The 19,526-nt window shown below is 57.5% G+C and overlaps 2 protein-coding genes across 6 annotated transcripts in view; one reads left to right on the forward strand and one right to left on the reverse strand.

Moving 5' to 3' along the window:
* Nucleotides 1–4,511, reverse strand: part of MGRN1 (mahogunin ring finger 1) — a 55,381-nt gene extending 50,870 nt beyond the window's left edge. For all 5 annotated transcript variants that reach the window (XM_069870149.1, XM_069870153.1, XM_069870148.1 and 2 more), the window contains exon 1: nt 4,363–4,511. In XM_069870149.1, coding sequence (XP_069726250.1) covers nt 4,363–4,450 — 88 coding nt within the window. In that variant the 5' untranslated portion in view covers nt 4,451–4,511. The remainder of the gene's footprint in view (nt 1–4,362) is intronic.
* Nucleotides 4,512–11,707: 7,196 nt separating this feature from the next.
* On the forward strand, nt 11,708–19,526 carry UBALD1 (UBA like domain containing 1). The gene is made up of 3 exons (XM_069870274.1): nt 11,708–11,926; nt 17,486–17,545; nt 18,389–19,526. Exons 1-3 carry the CDS (start codon nt 11,819–11,821, stop codon nt 18,707–18,709), a joined length of 489 nt encoding a protein of 162 aa, XP_069726375.1. The 5' UTR covers nt 11,708–11,818; the 3' UTR covers nt 18,710–19,526.

Here is a 19,526-nt window from a genome sequence, read left to right on the forward strand (position 1 = left end):
AATTACTCAGCCACTCGCCACCACAGCGCTCCAAAGGATGGATGACAGCACAGCCCTTGACACATCCTGAGCCTGAGCCTGCACCATCCTCATCCTCCATCCCTGCTGGGCCACCAAAAGGGATCCCACAGCAAATGGGAACGCAGCTCTGAGCTGGGCTAAGTAGAATCCAGCAACAAACAAATAGCAAAAGCAACTGCTTCTGACCCACAAGTCCTCCAGTCTGCTGCTGGTGAGTAGCTGGGGAGAAGGGAGCAAAGCAATGCAGAGTGCAAGGGTGGTGGCCATCACCAGCGTGGCTGAGCTGAATTCCCCCTGGAATCACAGCAGGAGTAAAGGAGACAGGCGCTCCGCTGTGTTTTGAGGAGCCACATGTGAAACACGGGAACACGTTCCCATCTCAGCACTCTCACGGTGCACGTGGCTCATGAGCAAGGGAACAAAGGGATGGACTGGGCAGAACTCGGAGTGCTCTTCTATAACTCCTTGATTAAAGCACCATTCCCAAGCAGCAAAGCAGTTCGGCTCCAGAGAGGAGTAATCTAGCTCTCCTTTTTCCTCCTAAATACAGCCAGGGCTTGCAGGAGAAAGGAGATATGCTCCCTGCCCTGCTCCACGCTGCAGCTGAGCTCACTGGAACGGGAGCTGACGAAGGAGATGCAGAAAACACCAGCGTGTTGCTCACTGGTTGCTAAAGCAATAGGCGCATTGTGAGACTGCATGCAACAACACAGATCGATTTACTGCTTCAAGCACAGAAGAGTGGCAGAGATCATGACCGTTCCTTGTAATTACCCATTTTTAGCTCATTTCACAGGAGCACTAATTACAAACCGGGCCCTTATCCAAGCCCCTTCCAACTGGTGAGGCATCCGCAATGCCAGCACTGTCCACAGAGCAAGTAAGAAAGGTTAAAAGAGAAAAGGCATTAAAGAATGGAATTGGGTGTCATCTTATAGCGTTTCAGCAGCCTCGGCCCCCTCAGATGCAGGCAGGGAAATGCAGATGATCCACATCCAGAGCCTTGGAGGAATAAGCAGGGCATTTTCAGAGGATTTTTAACTACAAATCCACATACCAGTTGCAACAAAGCTGTTAAAAGATCTCCAAAGGCCTCACTAGGGACTCTGGCTTAGAAAGACCGAGGTGGATTCCACTACAGGGAGCACTGACTGACCCAGCAATAAACACATCAAAAGTCAATAAACAAGAACTTGAATATTCATCACTGCATTTGCAGCCGGCTGTGACTCAACAAGGCGCTGTCACTCGGGATGGCCTGGTGAAGTAATTGCACTCCTTTCCCCGGGAAGGCTTAAAGTGCAGTCAGGAGACCTCTGTTTTGTTTTTACTTCCTCTTGGGAGGTGGTGTTTCTGCTCCAGAAGGCAAACCCACCTCCTCCAAACCGATGCCAACCATGGATGACAGAGAGCAGCTTGCCCAGACACCCACAGCGAGTCGAGATCTGCTTAAACCCGAGACTTGGAGGGAATGAACACAAGGTGATGGACAACCCTTGGTGCCACACAAGGAACCTCAGGTGAGACTCCCTCATCGCACCTTCCAGCCTTTCCAGGTAACCTCTGCACAGCCAGGATACTGCAGCTGTTCACAGTCTATGGAAAACTGGCTTCTTCCAGTCAGTCGGTAGCAGGACAGGGCTGACAGCGTCAACTCAGAAACAACCAGCAACCATTTTGCCTAAGAACTTTGTGTACTACTTCCAGCTTGTTTTCTGAAATGAAATACAGCCACACACCCCCTCTTCCAGTCGTCTTCCCATCCTGCTGCCACGTTTTGTACCAACCACAGCCAATCTTTTCAGGAGAGACAGTGTCCTTCTGATCACGCTCTATCTGAGGGGACAGGTTGCCATCCAACCAGCCTTTACTGTTCCAATATGCAGTGACCTTCCTTGAATCTCAGCTTAGAAGCGTTCATGACCTCTTCTTCTGCCTGGAATGATTCTGAGCTTGAACAGCTCCTCTCCCTTCCCAAACTCAAGAGGATCCCAATTAGATAAAGCTGGAGAAGGCAAAGAGAAAGGTCTAGCCTAAAGCCAGGATGCCTTCAGAAAGAGCGCAAGCAGGCGCAGTAGAAAATTAGTTAACAAGCACCTAATGCTGTCCAAAGCCTTCATAGGAAATACCAGTATTTTCCTTTAATCAGCTGATTGAAAGAATTGTCAGTTCAGTTTTCCAAGGAACACTTTCTGGCAGCATTGAGGTCAGCAGACCCCTGCCCCAGGGCGTGTGGACACACAAACCCAACCTCACCTGTGTTACCTCAACAAGCAGAAACCCAACACACCACCTACTCCAGGTAATTATACCAGTACAGAACCAACAGGAAGATGATTTGAAAGAAGCAGTTTAAAATTCATTGCATGTGGTGGTTATAATTAATCCAGCCTGTATCTAAAATCCTGTCCAAGTGTCAGCAGAAATCAGGTACAGCCTCTAAGCTGTAGGGAAATTGCCCAGCTGACAGCTTGCATCCACCCAGTCTCGCACTCCAGAAAGCATCCCAGACACCCAAGGCACACACAGAGTCCTGCTGGGTTCCCAGCCATGACAACTGCCTTTCCCAATAGCACAAACCTCTGTAAAAAAAGCAGGTTGCATTTCCTAAGAGAGCCAACACAGCTGAAGAAGTTCCCTGGGAAGCTTTCCCCCTTTTCTCTCCTCCACATCACAGAATGTCTCGAGTTGGAACAGACCCCCAAAAATCATTGAGTCCAACTCCCGTCCCTGCACAGGACAACACCAACGCTCACACCATCGCTCTTGCTGAGGGCCAACCTGCAGCAAGACAAGATGGAACGATGGCAGGACTCGGTTCAAGAAGATCTTACACACTCTCCAAACAAAACGGGGGGAGCTCACTCTGTCCATCACACAGGCCCGAGGATGCCACAGCCACCAGGTCACCGGACACACACAGAACACCAGCCTCTGGACAAAAAGGCTACGTTGAACCTGTACTCAAGATCTAGGGAGCCCAAACTGCTGCTCTGCAGATGCTTTACCCTGCCTGGAAAAGACCTAACAGAAAAGAAACTCAGCAAGATTTGTAAGTAAATGGACGCTGTAGGATAAAAGAGTGCCTGAATTTCCCTGATGGCTTGTTTTGTGAGAAGAATAAATAAAACTCTTTCAACAAGTTAAACCAGGCCAATCTCAAAAGCCAGTCTAAGACGAGGTGAGTCACAGGCTCATCCCAGCTTCCCAAAAGTGGCACTGCTGGCAAATCTCTAAGTTTTCCCAATGTCAGGCTTTGGAAGACAAAAACGCATGCAGGCCACATCCAACGGCACCCAGGCAAGAACCACTGCCATTCCAAGGAGTTAAAACAGCTGTCATGTGGGAAATTTTCCATCCTATGTCCCACCAGATCCTATTTGCCTTCCAAGTCCCCATTGAATTCCTTGGTGGCTTCCTCTGTACCAGCAGGTGATGCCCCACTTCCCGCAGAACCAAGTCTTGCTGCATTCCAATTCCCAAAGCAAAGCAGCGGAGCCTTGCTCACCTCCAGCATCCTAGTCACATTCCCGAAGTGGAGAGGCAGAGTCTTGCCCACACCCCAGTCCCATTCCCAAAGCAGAGAAAGGAGCCTTGCCTACATCCCAGTCCCATTCCCAAAGTGGAGAAGGGAGTCTTGCCCACATCCCAGTCGCATTCCCAAAGGGGAGCAGAGCCTTGCCCACATCCCAGTCCCATTCCCAAAGTAGAGAAGGGATCCTTGCTCACATCCCAGTCCCATTCCCAAAGCAAAGCCTTGCCCACATCCCAGTCCTACTCCCAGAGTGGAGAAGGGACCCTTGCCCACATCCCAGTCCTGTTCCCAAAGCAGAGAAGGGATCCTTGCTCACATCCCAGTCCCATTCCCAAAGGGGAGCAGAGCCTTGTCCACATCCCCGCCACATTCCTAAAGCGGAGAAGGGAGTCTTGCCCACATCCCAGTCGCATTCCCAAAGAGAAGCAGAGCCTTGCCCACATCCCAATCCCATTTCCAGGGGGGAGCAGAGCCTTGCCCGCATCCCAATTCCATTCCCAGGGGGGAGCAGAGCCCTGCCCACATCCCAATCCCATTCCCAAAGGGGAGCAGAGCCTTGCCCACATCCCAATCCCATTTCCAGGGGGGAGCAGAGCCCTGCCCGCATCCCAATCCCATTCCCAGGGGGGAGCAGAGCCCTGCCCGCATCCCAGTCCCATTCCCAAAGCAGAGAAGGGATCCTTGCCCACATCCCAGTCGTAGAGCCCTGCCCACCCCCCGTCCCTCTGGACCCTGACAGGCCGCAGCCTCCCCGAGCGGCCCCTCGGCCGGAGGCCCCGGCCCCCCCCGCAGCCGCCGTCCCTCACCGGACTTGGGCGGGTAGCGGTACGCGGAGTTGGCCTGGATGTCGATGTCCTCCACGCCCGCGATGCGCCGGCTGAGCAGGGAGCCCATGGCGGCGGCGAGCGGCCCGCACCCGCACCCACGGCGGCGGCGCGGGGCACGCCGGGAGAGCGAGTCCTCCCGCGCCGCGACTACAACTCCCGGCGTGCCCCGCGCCCCACCCCGCCGCTCCCGCGGGCCGTGCCGCGACTCCAACTCCCGTCAGGCACCGCGGCGGAGAGCAGACGGCGCTCCCGGGGCAGCGCGGGGCACGCCGGGAAAGCGAGTCCGCCCGCGTCGCGACTACAACTCCCGTCAGGCACCGCGGCGGCGGGCGGGGACCCTGCGAGGGGTGGGAAGTTGGGGGGGCACTGGGAATGGGCACGGGAATAGCGGGGGTGCGTCTTGGGAAGAGGGTACAGAGGGGGTACAGGGGTGTGCAGAAATGCACAAGGATCGTGGAATCACACAGCAGTTTGGGTTGGAAGGGATCTTAAAGCCCAGCCAGTTCCACCCCCTGCCCTGGCAGGGACACCTCCCACGGGATCAGGGGCTCAAAGCCCCATCCAGCCTGGCCTTGAACACCTCCAGGGATGGGGAAGCCACCAGTGCTCTGGGCAACCTGGGCCAGTGTCTCACCACTCTCATGGTGAAGAAATTCCTCCTTATGTCTAGCCTAACTCTGCCCCTCTCCAGTTTATACCCATTGCCCCTTGTCCTATCATAGAATCATAGAATCACAAGATTGGAAAAGACCCACCGGATCATCGAGTCCAACCATTCCCATCAGTCACTAAACCATGTCCCTCAGCACCTCATCCACCCGTCCCTTAAACCCCTCCAGGGAAGGTGACTCAACCCCCTCCCTGGGCAGCCTCTGCCAGGGCCCAATGACCCTTTCTGTGAAATATTTTCTCCTAATGTCCAGCCTGAACCTCCCCTGGCAAAGCTTGAGGCCATTCCCTCTCGTCCTGTCCCCTGTCACTTGGGAGAAGAGCCCAGCTCCCTCCTCTCCACAACCTCCTTTCAGGGAGTTGGAGAGAGCAATGAGGTCTCCCCTCAGCCTCCTCTTCTCCAGGCTAAACACCCCCAGCTCTCTCAGCTGCTCCTCTTGTTCTCCAGTCCCCTGACCAGCTTCGTTGCTCTTCTCTGGACTCGCTCCAGAGCCTCAACATCCTTCTTGTGGGGAGGGGCCCAGAACTATCACTACAAGCCTTTGTAAACAGTCCCTCCCCAGCTTTCTTGTAGCCCTTTCAGGTACCGGAAGGTCTCCTCGGAGCCTTCTCTTCTCCAGGCTGAACAACCCCAACTCTCTCAGCCTGCTCTCAGCTGGGAGGACACACAGGGACACACCACACAGGGATGCACAGAGACAGAGCCTGCACAGGGATGCATTGGAACGCACAGGGATGCTCAGGAACACACAGAGACACAGCCTGCACAGGGATGCACACGGAGGATGCACATGGACACAGCCTGCACAGGGTTGCACCTTGCAAAAGACGCATAGGCAGAGTAGTAGGAATTAGGTGCCCAGCAGGGCTGTTTCACTCAGCCCTGGGAATGATTAACCCACTAGCAGCTGTTTTCCAGCAGAGCTTCGCACCACACCATCACAATCATTCCCACCAGCCTCCTTCCCCTGGCTGGTGGTGCATCCCCACGTGTGGCTGCTCCATTCTGGGACAGGGAGTTGTGGGGAGCCTGCAGACCATGGGGACCAGCTCAGGTAGCCGTGCGCCTCCTGGGATGTTTGGCACAGAGATTCATTATCCGGGCCAGTTCTTAGGGGTGGTGCCTGCTCCCAGCTGAGGCTCACTGCCAGCAGGACAGGAAGATGATCCACCTCCCTATGTGGCATCCACACAGGGAAACCTCCCCTGGGATCTTCCTCTCACAGATAATCCACACAGGAAAGCGAAAGAAAGTGTCTGAGGTTTGGAGATGAGAGCAGGTAATAACTGCAGGCTGGTTTACAGGATGCAACAGCCAGGAGGATGGCTTGGAGGAACAGGCATGAAAGAGCCCCCACCAACAGCACAACACGGAGCCCTGTCCCCTCTGGCACTGCTGTCTTGCAAAGGGGCAGGGAAGAGCTCCCAAGGCTCGAGGAGGCGCCTGCCTGCACACACGCTGCAAAGGAACTGGGGACCCACATTCCCAGCAGTGGAGTCAGGTATCCCAGGGAGAAATGAAGGAGCTGCGGTGGCACATGCAACATCTCTTTAATTGGCTTTGGGAGCAGGAGACTGGCACTGGAAGAGGGCTGGGATGCAAGGAGATAGGACACGGATGAGAACCATGATAACAAGCAGGATGGTGGGTGGAATTTGCTGGCCACAAACACAAACTAAAGCACACCCAGTGGGAAAAAGCAAACAAACCCAAGGGGAAATGTGCTTCCAGCTAGTTATTACCTTTGCAGTCATTGTGGCCACCTCAAGCACAGCCGCTGCGTGCTGGCAGGGCCACACGAGTCACAGGCTGTGGGGCAACGGATGCTGGGGCTGAGGACAGGACCAGATCTTGCTCTGCTGCGTCCCGTGGTGCGGCAGCCTGGGAAGGATGGTGAAAAGCCAGAGAACTGGAAAAAAACATGTTCTACTGGCAAACTGGATTCCCAGCACACGGCACAGGGAGACCAGGGCTCTGCCTTGCTGCCCGCTGCGTCCCCCAGGATCTTGCTGGCACCCAGAGCAACGGTGGCTCTTGCTCAACCAGCCTCTCCCTGCAAGAGTTTCTCGTGACAGAAATTGCACAGAGAGGGAGGAACGGAGTCTGCTGACTGGCAAAGCAACGCCCAGACCATGTGTGCTGCCCTGGAGCGTGTCCTGGCCGTTCCCTGCCTGCACAGGCAGCTCCAAGATGCTCCTTGGTGCTGGGAATGCACCTGGGGCAGTGCCCTAGCAGCACTGATCTGATGCAAACAGCATCACCAGCAAACCCAAACCAAGCAGGGTGAACCCATAACACCCTGTGGGCTCACCCTGCACACCAGCAGACCAATTTGGGGCTTGGTGCAGAAGCAGACCCGGCATGGAAAGGCTCAGCAGCTTTATGGCCTCAAGCTCCGCCAGGGGAGGTTCAGGCTGGACGTTAGGAAAAAATTATTCACAGAAAGGGTCATTGGGAACTGGAACAGGCTGCCCAGGGAGGTGGTTGAGTCACCTTCCCTGGAGGTGCTAAGGGGAATGGTTTAGTGTTTGATAGGAATGGTTGGACTCGATGATGCAGTGGGTCTCTTCCAACCTGGTTATTCTATGATTCCATGGCCCCATGTCACACTGGGAACCAGCTGGCCATGAGCACAGGGGCAAAACAGAGCTGTCTTAGCACCACACAGCAGAGTGAGGTGGGGAATTTGCACAGGGACAGAAGACAAAGGTCCCTCTCCCTTCCCTCCTGCATCCTGAGCACAGAAAGCATCCTGCCTCTCCCAAGCCCAAGGAGTAAACTGCCCCAACGCCGTCCCCTCAGCTTTTCCAGTGATAGAAGCAGCTCCCCTGGCACCATACGGGTTAAGTAGGGAAGCTAAGTGGAGAGCTGGCATCCCAGCAAGCAGCGGGATGCTGGCACTGCTCAGCACCCGAGCAGCTGGGGAAGCAGCTGTGCCAGGAGGCTTTTGTTGTTGTGCAAAACCTCCACCAGCGGGAAGGTCCCTCAGGGACTGCGGAACTCTCCGGACCTCAGAGGAAGCGGTTGGGCTCCTGGGAGGCTTAATGTCATCTGGGAGGGCAGGAGCCTTTGCTGGAGAATATCTTCGCCAGAGCCCTGCTCGGTGAGGCGCATGTGACTGACAACTACAATAGCAGCAGCGTGCCAGGCTCAGCCCTTCTGTTCCACACTCCAGAGTCTGAAGTGAGTGGTGGAACCGAAGGGCAGCACCTCCAGCGGATGGCAGCTCCTTTACACCCACCCAGCCTGGGGGATGTGGGCACTGGCACACAACAAAGGCAGGATATTGCACCACTTGCCTCCTTCACGTCTCGCAGGAGCCCCCGCCAGCAGCACAGGGCTTCCAGAGGTGACAAGGAACAAGGCTTTTCCCCAAGTAAAGGATGAGAGGAAATGGCCTCAAGTTGTGCCAGGGGAGGTTTAGATTGGGTATTAGGAAAAATTTCTTCACTTAACAGCTTCTCAGGCACTGGCAGAGGCTTCCCAGGGCAGTGGTGGAGTCACCATCCCTGTAGTGTTCAAAGAACATGTAGATGTGTTGCTTCAGGACATGGGTTAGCAGGCATGGTGGCATTGTGTTGATGGTTGGACTGGATTAGCTTAGAGGTCTTTTCCAACCTTAATGATTCTATAAGTCTATGACAATATCCCCATAAACCCTGGCAGTGCCACCAGGTGTGGGTTTTGCACCTTCACCCTTCACCTCCAGGCTCCGAGCCCATATTGCCTTGCTCAGTGTGGTGCTGCCAGCCCGTGCCCTGCACCATGCTGAGGATGGAGAGAGGGGAAGGCCACAAAGGTGGGAGGCCCACCCTGATATTCCCCTCAAAGGGATAAAACCACTCCCATGAGGTACAAGGGAGCCTGGAACTCCAGGTGCAATCATTGTGCAGAGTGAGAGCAGCCAAGCTGGAGGGGACCAGGGTGAAACTGGGCCAGGGTCTTGCCTCCAGGACCCTGTGGAGCCTCAGAGGTGGTGAGAAGGCCTCAGGTCCCCTACTGCCTTCCAGCTCAACCATTTTTCCTGCTGGGCAAAATCCATCCAAGAAAAGGTGACTGGAGCACACCCTGGAGAGGGGCAGCTGGATAGTGGAGGGATACTTCGGCCGTGAGCCCACATCCTCTGCCAGCTCTCAGGGCTCCATGCTGCTCATTTGTACGTTCACTGTCACCACAGGTCATGTCACTATGTCCCAGAACCAGCTGGTCTCCATCACTCCTTCTGCAAAATGTGGATGAAAAAGGAGTTTTGAAGCTGGACACATTTCACACACGAGCATCCACAACTTGCCCTTCAGGAGTCTCCTTGGACGTCTCTAGTGGGGAGGCAGCTATAAGCATGCCCGCGTAAACAAGAAATCTATTTGCCTGCAAACCTTGCACCCACCGGAGCAGCTCATCCAAAGTCCAGCTGCCCAGGGGTTTATTACCCAGTGAAGCAAGTTGCTTTGTCTCAGTTGTCCCCTCCCCGCTGCTGTCACTCCCTTTGTTTGTCAGGTACTTATACAACAACAAGGTCCAGGAGCTCCAGAGGCTACATGCAGAGTTATTTTGTGCCAGAAGGAAGGGTGAGCCCATGAACTTTGCCTTCTTAAACAGTGCCCTACTCCAAAGGGCTTGCAGCCCTCCCTGAGATTGAAAGCACGAAGCTTGAAACCCATCCCTTCCATTTCAAACACTGAACTGCAAGGTTTCTAAAAATGTCTGGTTCTCCCTCATTAAAATAATCCTTCGGGAGATTTGTTTTTTCCAGGTGTATTTACACCTTGCTGGGTACACATCTTCTCTTGCCACTTCCCCCTTGGGGTTGTCTCAACCGGTCACCTCTTGATGCATCCCACTGCCACCCCACTAAGCTGTGCCCTCACTCCGATCTGGGCAGGGGAGGAAGGATCCCCTTGGCCCTGGCATCCTCCAGGGTCTGGAGTACTTTGCATGATTGCTAAAACAGACATGGAAGAGGTCGGCTTTGGACAATAGCAGGGCAAATTTGTGCCAAGCAGCGGAGGTTGCAAACCCTTCAGGTCAAATGCGTGACCTGCACGAGTTTCAGTGATTAATCCTCATGGCTCAGCAACATCTGAAACGCCAGCCAGGGGCAGAGGTGTTGGTGAACAAACTGCTTGTGGCGACGCTAAGCCCCAACACAAATTGCAGGAAGGAGACCAGAATCCCTCAGGAAACACGGAGGAGGCCAGGGGTCTTCAAAGCTCTGTGGAGCCAGTGGTTCTCCTGGTCTTGCCCTCCTTTTTCCCTTGGTTTATCATCACCAGCTGCTCCAGCCGCCTGCCCGTGCCTGCTTATCATCTCCTGGACCTTAGCACCACCATCGTCCCCTTTGGGCAGCAGCACCTGCCAGGCTGCATGCTTCCATCTGTGTGGCAATGCCCAGCTCTCAAAGAATCCTTTCATGCTGCTGAGAGTCTCCAAAAACCTTACAGAACCTTCTCTCACTGCCACCTCTCCTCCTGCACCTCAGCAGCAACGTCAGAGGGGTGCAAGGATGTGCCCAGGGAGCGAGAGGAGCTGCTCTGCCAGGAGAACTGGGCAACCCGTCATGTTTTATCAGCTCTGTGAGGATCCCTAGGCCAGACCTGGCTCTGGGAGCCTCCCAACACCTTCCAGAACCTTCCCTGGGTGCCACCTCTCCTCTTGCACCCCAGTTGCCTTGTTGGAGGGGCACCCAGGGAGCGAGCAGAGCAGCTATGCTGGGGGAACTGGGCAACCCCTCATGTTTTATCAGCTCTGTGGGGATCCCCAGGCCAGGCCCAGCACCAGGAGCTTCCCAACACCTTCCAGAACCTTCCCTGGGTGCCACCTCTACTCTCGCACCTCAGCAGCTGTGTCAAAGGGTGTGGGATGCACCCCGTGAGCAAGGAGAGCAGCTCTGCTTTGGGAAAAGGGTAATGCTCCATTTTTTATCATCTCTGTGGGGATCCCCAGGCCAGGCCCAGCTCTGGGAGCCTCCCAACATCTTCCAGAACCTTCCCTGGGTGCCACCTTGCACCTTGGCTGTCACGTCAGAGAGTCATGGGATGCACCCAGGGAGCGAGGGGAGCAGCTCTGCTGGGGGAACTGCCTAACTCCCCCTTTTTTGATCAGCGTTGTGGGGACTCCCTAGGCAAGACCCGGGCCCCTGAGCCGCCGCACCCTGCCCCCGCAGGCACTGGGGCCACGAGGGGGGGAAGAGATATCGGTATCCCCGGGCAGGTGAGGGCGGGCGGGACCCTACCAGACACCTACAAGCCGAGGGGAGGCGGTGGGAGACCGGGGGCGCCCTGAGGGCCTACAGGGAGCCCCTCGCCGCGCTCCCCCCAACCCGGGGCCGCTCCCCACCCGCCCCGCCCGTCAACAGGAAACCGCACGCGGCCGGCTGTAAACAGCGCCCGCCCACGTGACCCGCGTGGCCCCGCCCCCGCCGCGCTCCGATTGGCCGCCGCGGCGTTGTTGACCATATAAGGCCAGGTCCTGCGGAGCCGCGGGCGGCGGTTGGCGAGCGCCGCGCGTCACTCAAGGCGCGCCGGCCGCTCCGCAAACAAAGCGGGGGTTGATGGGAGTTGTAGTCAGAGCGCCGCGGAGGCGCCGTAGGGGAGGCGCGGGCGGGAACTACAACTCCCAGGGTGTCCCCGCGCGCGCGGCGGGGCTCGCCGGGCGCCGTGAGTCAGTGCCCAGTAAACATTGGCGTGAGCCGCGCCGGCTCCGCCATGGTGGCGGCACCGTGAGGGCGGCGGGGCGGGCCGGGAGCGGGGGCGAGGGGCCGGCGCCATGGACGAGCTCAAGCACCAGGTGATGATCAACCAGTTCGTGCTGGCGGCCGGCTGCGCCGCCGACCAGGCCAAGCAGCTGCTGCAGGCGGCGCATTGGCAGTTCGAGGTGAGGCCGCTGCTCCGCCGCGGGGGCTGGGGACGCCGCCTGCCCCGGCCCGGGCCCTGGGCCGCGGTCCCTGCCCGCCTCCAGGCAGCCTGGGCCGCGTGCGGGACCGTGTCGCGCGAGGCTTCCCTCCCACCCATCCGAACACCCCAGTCTGGACCCTCCCGCGTGGCCGTGGGGTGCAAATCGCCGCCCCGGGGCCGAGCCCCACGCTCCTTGTCTTCCCCCTCGACCGCTTCCAGCTGTAGGGTGCAAATCCCCACCCCAGAACCGAGCCCTACGCTCCTTCCCCCCCGACGCGTTCCAGCTGTAGGATGCAAATCCCCTCTCCAGGACTAAACCCCACACTCCTTCCCTTCCCCATCCTGACCCAGAACCCCCGCGTGGCCGTGGGGTGCAAACCCCCACCCCAGGACCAAGCCCCACGCTCCTTCTCTCCCTCCCACCCACCCTCGTCTGGACCCTCCACTGTAAACGTAAACTCCGTGGTCTTAAGGTGCAAATGCCCCCTCCCCACCTCCAAGAGCGAGAGCCATCCTTCTTCCTTGTCCATCCTGGTTCAGACCCCCCCGTGTGGTTGTGGGGTGCAAAATCCCCTCCCCAGGACTGAGACCCACGGTATTTCCTTGCCACCCACTCATACACCCCAGCCTGGAACCCCCTGCGTGGCCGTGGAGTGAAAACCCCCACCCCAGCCTTCCCCACGTCCCAGCCTCCGAGTCACACGGAGGCAGCAGTGGGAGAGGAGATGTTATAGGACAAAGGTTTTCTAGCTCCGGACGCCTTTTCCTCTCGCTTGCAGGCAGGACACTCCATGATATCACGTGTTGCGATGGATTGTGACCCCCAAGGCAGCCTCTCTGGGTGCTCTGCTCCTGTGGAGATCCCTGGAGCTAAAGCACGAGGAGCAAAGCAGGGAGCGGAGCTGTAGTGAACAAAGCTCTTTCTAAGTAGGAATTTTCCCCTAGTCTGGAGCTGATGGATTGGACGCTAATGGCACCTTTGTAATGGAAGTGTCTGTTTTGTGATGCAGGAGGTCTGAGTCAGGCTGGAGAGCGGAGGGTTGTGTTCATGCTAGGGAACCTCTCCCTTAGCTCCCAACACAGCCTGCCTGAGTGCAGGGCTTGTACCTTATTCGGGGCTTGGATTGGACACGGAGGCAGGTCACCGTGTGCAGCCACAGGATTCCCAGTGGCTAAATCAGAGGCCGAGAGGGATTCAAAGCCAACCATGTGTGGTGGGTGTGTGGGGCCGTGCAGAAAGCCGAGGCGGCGTTCCCCTCGGCCGTGCCCGTTGAACGCCACGGCCGCTTCCGGGAGCGCTTCGGCAGTGGATACGCTGCGTGTGTAACATCCTCTGGGTTTTGTTTACTAATACAGTTTGACCGTGGCCCTTTGGGACGGGTGGGATCTGCTTCCACCACCTACGCGCCAGTCACAGAAGAGCCGAGAACAGATGACAAAAGTTTTAACTTCTCTTTCCGAAGGCTTTTTTTGCAGAACTTTGCCACCGGTTGGCGAGTTGCACAAGCACAAACGGCCGCCTGCGGCCGGCTTGGCACTCACGTGACTCAGAGGAAGCTCGGCTGTAAACAAAGGCGCTGCGAGGAGCGGTTACCATGTTCCCACTCACTTTTGGTGCAACGGTCAGATTGTTCCCTTTGCAAAATGGCCGCTGGGCACGGCTTCTTCAGTGTCTCCTGACTCCAGCGTGCTCTCTCCTCGTGCCTGGGATGCTCTAGGGCTTTTGGTAGTCCGGTGCGGTACCCGGTTGCTGGGCTGCATCTGCAGCGAGTATAAATTGGTAGCTGGGGCAAGTTTGGTGGTGATTTATGCTGCCTCCTAGTCTCCTTGGATTCAAAGCGTTGCCCCAGGGGTGTGGTATGGAGCAATCCCAAGGATGTCGCTCCTGTCTGTAAGATCAATGTGGGGAGAGGTGTTCCCACCAACTGGCCTGGAGACAAGCCAGCAGAAGCTGGGCTCTCCCAGCCCTGTATGTCTGTCCTGGTGTCCAACTGCTCAGCTCAGGACCTTTCCTACATGGGCCGTGCTTGTCACAGCCTGGCAGGGAGCAGGAGCTGTTGGATCACTGTCAGGATCTCCCTCCTGCCAGTGGAGGGCAGCTTTCGATGGTGGGATGTCGATTTTTTGGGACCATTTTCCTGTGCTTGGGTTGTTTGGGGCTGGTGGGGCTGCAGAGAGGGTTTGCTGTGCGTGGTGTCCTGCCAGCTGGCAGACCTGGAGTTTGCCCGGAGGGAAGGAATGCAATCCAGGACAGCGAGCAGGGCAGGAGGTCAGGAAAGCAGTGGGGATACAGCTGCCTTTGATGCGGCATGAGCTGATCAGAGCCTGTATGGGACTTGGGGGCTTGACAGAGGAGCTGTTTATTTTGCACCCCCTCCATCCCCGGGGAGAGGAGCAGCTCGTGGGTAGCACCTGGATCGCCTCTCCCACTCTCCCTGGCTCCGCTCGTGTTCCGTAGGGACCCGGAGCAGGCTTTGTCACAGCACGCCCAGCGGAGTTCGCAGCTCTCGCATTGCTGTGAGCTCTGCTGTGCTTCCAGGGACAGCTTCAGTGGGTGCCAGCAGGAGTGGCTGTGCCAGCCCAGCCCTCCAGCAGCTGGAGTAGGGCCGTGGCTGATCTAGGGAGGCGTGCAGGCTGAAGGAAGCCACTTGAAGCGTCTGGGTGAAGATTGGCACTCAGTCTTGGAGGCCGCAGGTGCCAGCTTTTTGGGAGAAGCCAGGGAAGGCAGCAAGTGCCTCCAGTGTGCCTGGAACCCAGGCTGCCGTGGTGGATTCCCAAGTGGAAGAGTATTAATTGGCTTTGTTATGTGCTGATCGCCCCTGGAGCTGGCTGGGAAGGATAAGACATCAGCTTTATTAAAAAAACACACCCATTCTTTCCTTTTTCCTGGTGCCAAGCGTGCGTTTCTGCTCAGTGTAGTGAGGTTGTGCGCAGGGAACGAGAGGAGGCGCAGCGACTTGGCTCTGCCTGCTGTATCCACAGTTGGATTTCTGCTTCCTCTTCTGATTGACAAGTGTTCTATTCAGCCCCTTTCCCTTTCCGTTGTGGCTCAAGGGCAGGGTGTCCCAGGGCTGCTCTAGCACCGTGGGCTCCCTGCTGCTGGATCCTTGGTGCTGGTATTGCATCCCCTGCACTGGCAGTGGCTGCGGCTCACGCGTGTAGCAGCGATGGGCAGGGGATCGCACCGCACCCAGGATCTCATCTGAGTGGCCGCAGAGGGCTGGGTCTCCTCCTCGGGGCTGAGTTTGTTCTGCTCACCACCTGGGTCTCCTTGTGTTCCCCTCCCCACCCAGCCCCTGCAGCCACCGTCCTGCCTCGAGTTGGTCTCCGCTGTGTGATCTGCCTCTTGCGAAGCTCCTGGGTTTGCGTCCTGGGGGGAACGCAGTCCAGGGGCAGGGCTGAGCTGCAGCTCGGGCTCCTTCTCAAGCAGAGGAGCCTTAGTGGGTTTCGTTGTCACACTGGTTGCTCCTGGCATTTGTGGCTCTGGCCGGAGACCAGGCAGTATCAGCAGCTTTGGTTCCGTGTGCGGCCCTGGCCCCCCTTGCTGAGGGAATGGGTTTGGGGGCCTCTCTCAGTCCTGGGTTAGAGCTGCTGCAGGACCTGGCTCCTCCTGGGAGGTGGCAGCTGATCTCTGCAGCTGGAGGGGTGTGGGCAGCAGGGTTGCTTCTGCCGTGTTTGGGAAGGGGCAGATGGAGGGGAGGAGGTGCAGCGTTTTAGGCAGAGGGGCCTGCGATGGTGGAGTGCTTGCTCCACCTGGGTAACAGTTTTCATGCCAGTGCTAGCGTGAATCTGTGGGGACCTTCTCTGTCCCTGTCGGCCGATAACAGTTGAGGCCACTTGCAAAACAGGAGCACAGAGCATATTTAATCACCTTATGGGGTCTGGCTGTGCCCACACCTCTGCTCATGCTTCCCGTTTGCTGTTTCCCCCCTTTCTTATCACAACCCTTTCAGTCGGAGCAGTAGGGCCTGTGGGTGTTGGCGTTGGACCAGGATGAAGGGTAGCGCGACTGATTCACAGACATGTACTGGCCTGTTCCGAGCCAGTCTTGGGGACTGCAGACCCCTCATCCCACTCTATGGCTGTTGCTAAAATCCAGTGGCTCCTGCCTATGGCCAGAACCTGGCTGGGTACAGGGTTTGGGTGCTGTGTTACTAAACACAGCTGCAGAAGCACAGCTCTGGCAGGGAAGAGCCTTGCCAGCCCAGCTATTGCCTGCTCCCCCCGGGATCTGGGAGCTGCTGGCTCTACAGCAGGAATTGCTTCCCCCACCCCAGTCTGGATGATTGTTTTGTGTGCAGCGATCGCGCCTGGCTGCCACCTGTTCTTGCTGAGTTTACCCTGCTTTAGCCAGGAAGCCATAAACCCTGGCTCCAGCTCCACAGCGGTGCCAGCACAGCCCCCTCACCTTCCCAGGGCCTGTCGGACCGAGTGTTTTGGGTCAGAATAGTTTTCCATCAGATCACTGAGCTGACTTCTTCATCCTGGGTGTGATGGGAGTGTGTGGCTGTGGGCACCAGGACAAGGTGTGGGGGAGTGGTGGGACTGCGCCTGCTGCAGTCACGCAGGGCTTAGTGCAACCTGCCTCTGCTTTTTCCAGGCTTTTCTTTGTTTTTAGCAGCTTGGGTAGCTCTAATCACCAGCTTGCAGGAAGGGAGCAAAGTCTGGGGTGGGGTGGCAGCGTCCGCAGCCCCGTGCCTCGCACCCCGGCTTGTAGGGCTGCGGGCTGGCTGCTGTGGGGAAAGGGCTGTTGGGGAGCTTCTCCTCCAACCAGAATGGAACCCAACCCAGTTCTCTAACGTTTTATCGCGTCTGGCCTGCAGCTGAATCAAAATATCATTCCCTAGCCCTAACTCAGCTAAAGTCTGGTGCAGGACGGGATTCGGCTTCGCCTTCTCTGGTCCTGAATCAGCCCGGTCCCCAGGGGTTTTGCTCCAGCATTCCCTCCCTGCAGCCCCCATTGACGTATTTACTAGATTATTACTGGTCTGAACTGGAAGCTAAGCAAAATTATGCCTGTGCTAACTGTACCCCGCCTGTAACAGAGTTGGAGATGCTCTGCTATGCAGGGTGGGCTGGTTGCGGTGCCAGTTCTGGGGAACTCCCAGCACGAATACGGTGACTGTGATCTTGTCCTGTTAAGGACACGCATCTAACCGGTTCCTGCTGGGCTTCCCCTGCTGGGTTTGGATTTGGTTTCCCTCCTCTCCCTGCACGCAGCGGTTGCAGACCATCGCTGTGAGCTATGAAATGCCTCCTGGGTTCTGCTCCAGCAGTGGCTGCTTCTGAGCCACGAGCACGGTGATCCCAAAGATCCCTTCCCATCTTGCTGCAGGCGCGGATCCCTGTGTGGGGATGTGGGAGCAGCTGTGTGCAGCACTTTCCTGTGCAAACAAGGGGCTGCAGGCACGATCCAGCCCTCCAGAGCCTGTGTTGGATCATCTTGGGGTTTTGTGAAGCCCTGCCCTCGTGTGCAGGATGAGGTGGGTGCGCGGTCTGTGTGCTGGTGGTAACATATCTTCCTTTTTTTCTTTTCCAGACTGCTCTCAGTGCTTTTTTCCAAGAAACAAACATCCCCTACAGCCACCACCATCAGATGGTAAGTGCTTTCCCACCTCTCCAGCACTCTCCTGGGACACAGCACCAGCTGGTGGGCGCTTTGGGCTGTTGCTCCACAGCTCCAGCAGTGCAGGCAGGGAGGTCTGGCTGGGTGCTGTCAAGCTTCCTGCGAGAAAGGTTTTCCTGGAGAGCAGCTGGAGTGGCGCAGCCTGCCCTACGCAGGTCCAGGAGCGCCCTCAGAACCCTGCAGAGAGATTGGGGCAGCTCCTCGGAGAGGGATGGTCCGACAGACCATGGCAAATGGTCTAGATCAGCCCCCACATGGCAGAGAGCGCCCAGGGAAGGTCTGGAGCACCAAACTATTGTAGACCCAAGCCTACTACTGTCCCCAGACTCGGTCCCTTTAACTCTGATGCGCCAGGAGCCTGTAATCCTCCTGGGCAGATGTGTCTTAGGGATTTACTGGCTGCCATGGCCTCATTTGACTCTTAGGGACAATTGGGGATTTGGAGCGTGCAGGAAGCGTGCACACCGAGTGCCCGGCAGGGTCAGAACGCGCCCGGTCTCTGTGGGGTGGGAGCTGAGCCTGAGCCTTGTGCCTGCCGAGCCAGAAAGTTGCACACGCAGAGTGGCACCAGCAGGAGCTGGAGGAGAGGGGTCCCTGGCTTGGCTGGGTCCCGCCTGGGCCCTCTAACAGAAGCTCTTGCCACAGCATTACTTCAGAGCCTTAAATAACTGCTGCTTGCAAGCAGCATCTTCACAAAATGCGAGGGCTGGATCTGTGTGCTGCAGCGGTGGGGGCAGAGGGTCTTGTGCTGGGCCGTGGTGGGAAGCAAAAGTTGGAGACCCCCAACACACCTGATTCCGTGTCTCCTTCCCGCAGATGTGCACTCCCGCCAACACGCCGGCCACGCCACCCAACTTCCCTGATGCCCTCACCATGTTCTCCCGCCTCAAGGCCTCCGAGAGCTTCAACAGCAGCAGCCCCGTGGCCTCCATGGCAACTTCTCCGCCACCTCCGGCCCCGCCGCTGCCCCAGCATGGGGCTTTCAACCCTGCTTGGCCCGCGGCTTCGCCTCCCGGCCAGCAGCAGAACATGTGGACTCCGGCCCCGCCGGCGCAGCCCGCGGGCTGGCCAGCCGCCGTCTCCCAGCAGGCCACGGCAGAACAGAAGGCCAATGTGACCATGGAGGCAGAGAGATGAGCCCACGGTGGAGAGCAAACGCGGCGGGGACCCCTGCGGATAAATATATATATTTTTTTTTTCCCCCCTCCCCAAAGAGGAGAGGAACTTTGCTGCCAGGGCATCTGGCAGCCGCCGAGACACACGAGTAAATAGCTGCCTTGCATGGGTTTGGTTTGAAGTAGTTTTTACTTGTCCTCGAGCTGAAGGGAGCTCCCCAGAGACAGCAGGAGGCTGCGTGGGACATGGGACCGGTGCTGGCCTCTGCCTGGGACCCCGCCGCTGCCGGGCTCTCGGGGAGGGAGCACCCCCTCCTCTCCTGGGACACCGGAGTTTGCATGCAAGTGACATTTACGGAGGAAGTCCCTTCTTCACGGTCCCCTGGGCCACCCCGCCAGGCAGGGTGGGTTGTGCCTGTGTCTTTCCTCGCTCCCCCACCCCGTCCCCCATCCCTCACCCCCTCTCAACGAGCTTTGGGGCAGAAACCCCACGTGGCTTGTTTTTTGTAAGTCAGGGGGAGAGAGCAAGGACTCTTCCAGCTCGGCCGCAGCCTCTACCCCACGCGAGCTCGATGCTGAGCAGGGCTGGGGGCTGCCGGCTCCCGGGAAGGTGCCTCACTGGGGCTGGGCCAGGATGGGGAACTCGGGGTGGCCCAGTGGGGCCAGCACACCCTCCCCTCGCCCTCCTGAGCTGGGGTTTGCTCCAGGGCTGTTTGCATGACACAGTGTAACCCTAGAGACTGGGATCGTTTTTAACCCCTCTGTTCTTTTCTCCCGGCGGCTGGAAGTCTCTCCGGATGCGCCGCAGCCGCTTGCAATACACGCTCTTCTGCTTTGAA

This window comes from Phaenicophaeus curvirostris, chromosome 16 (genome assembly GCF_032191515.1).
Source record: "Phaenicophaeus curvirostris isolate KB17595 chromosome 16, BPBGC_Pcur_1.0, whole genome shotgun sequence".
Classification (NCBI taxonomy): domain Eukaryota; kingdom Metazoa; phylum Chordata; class Aves; order Cuculiformes; family Cuculidae; genus Phaenicophaeus; species Phaenicophaeus curvirostris.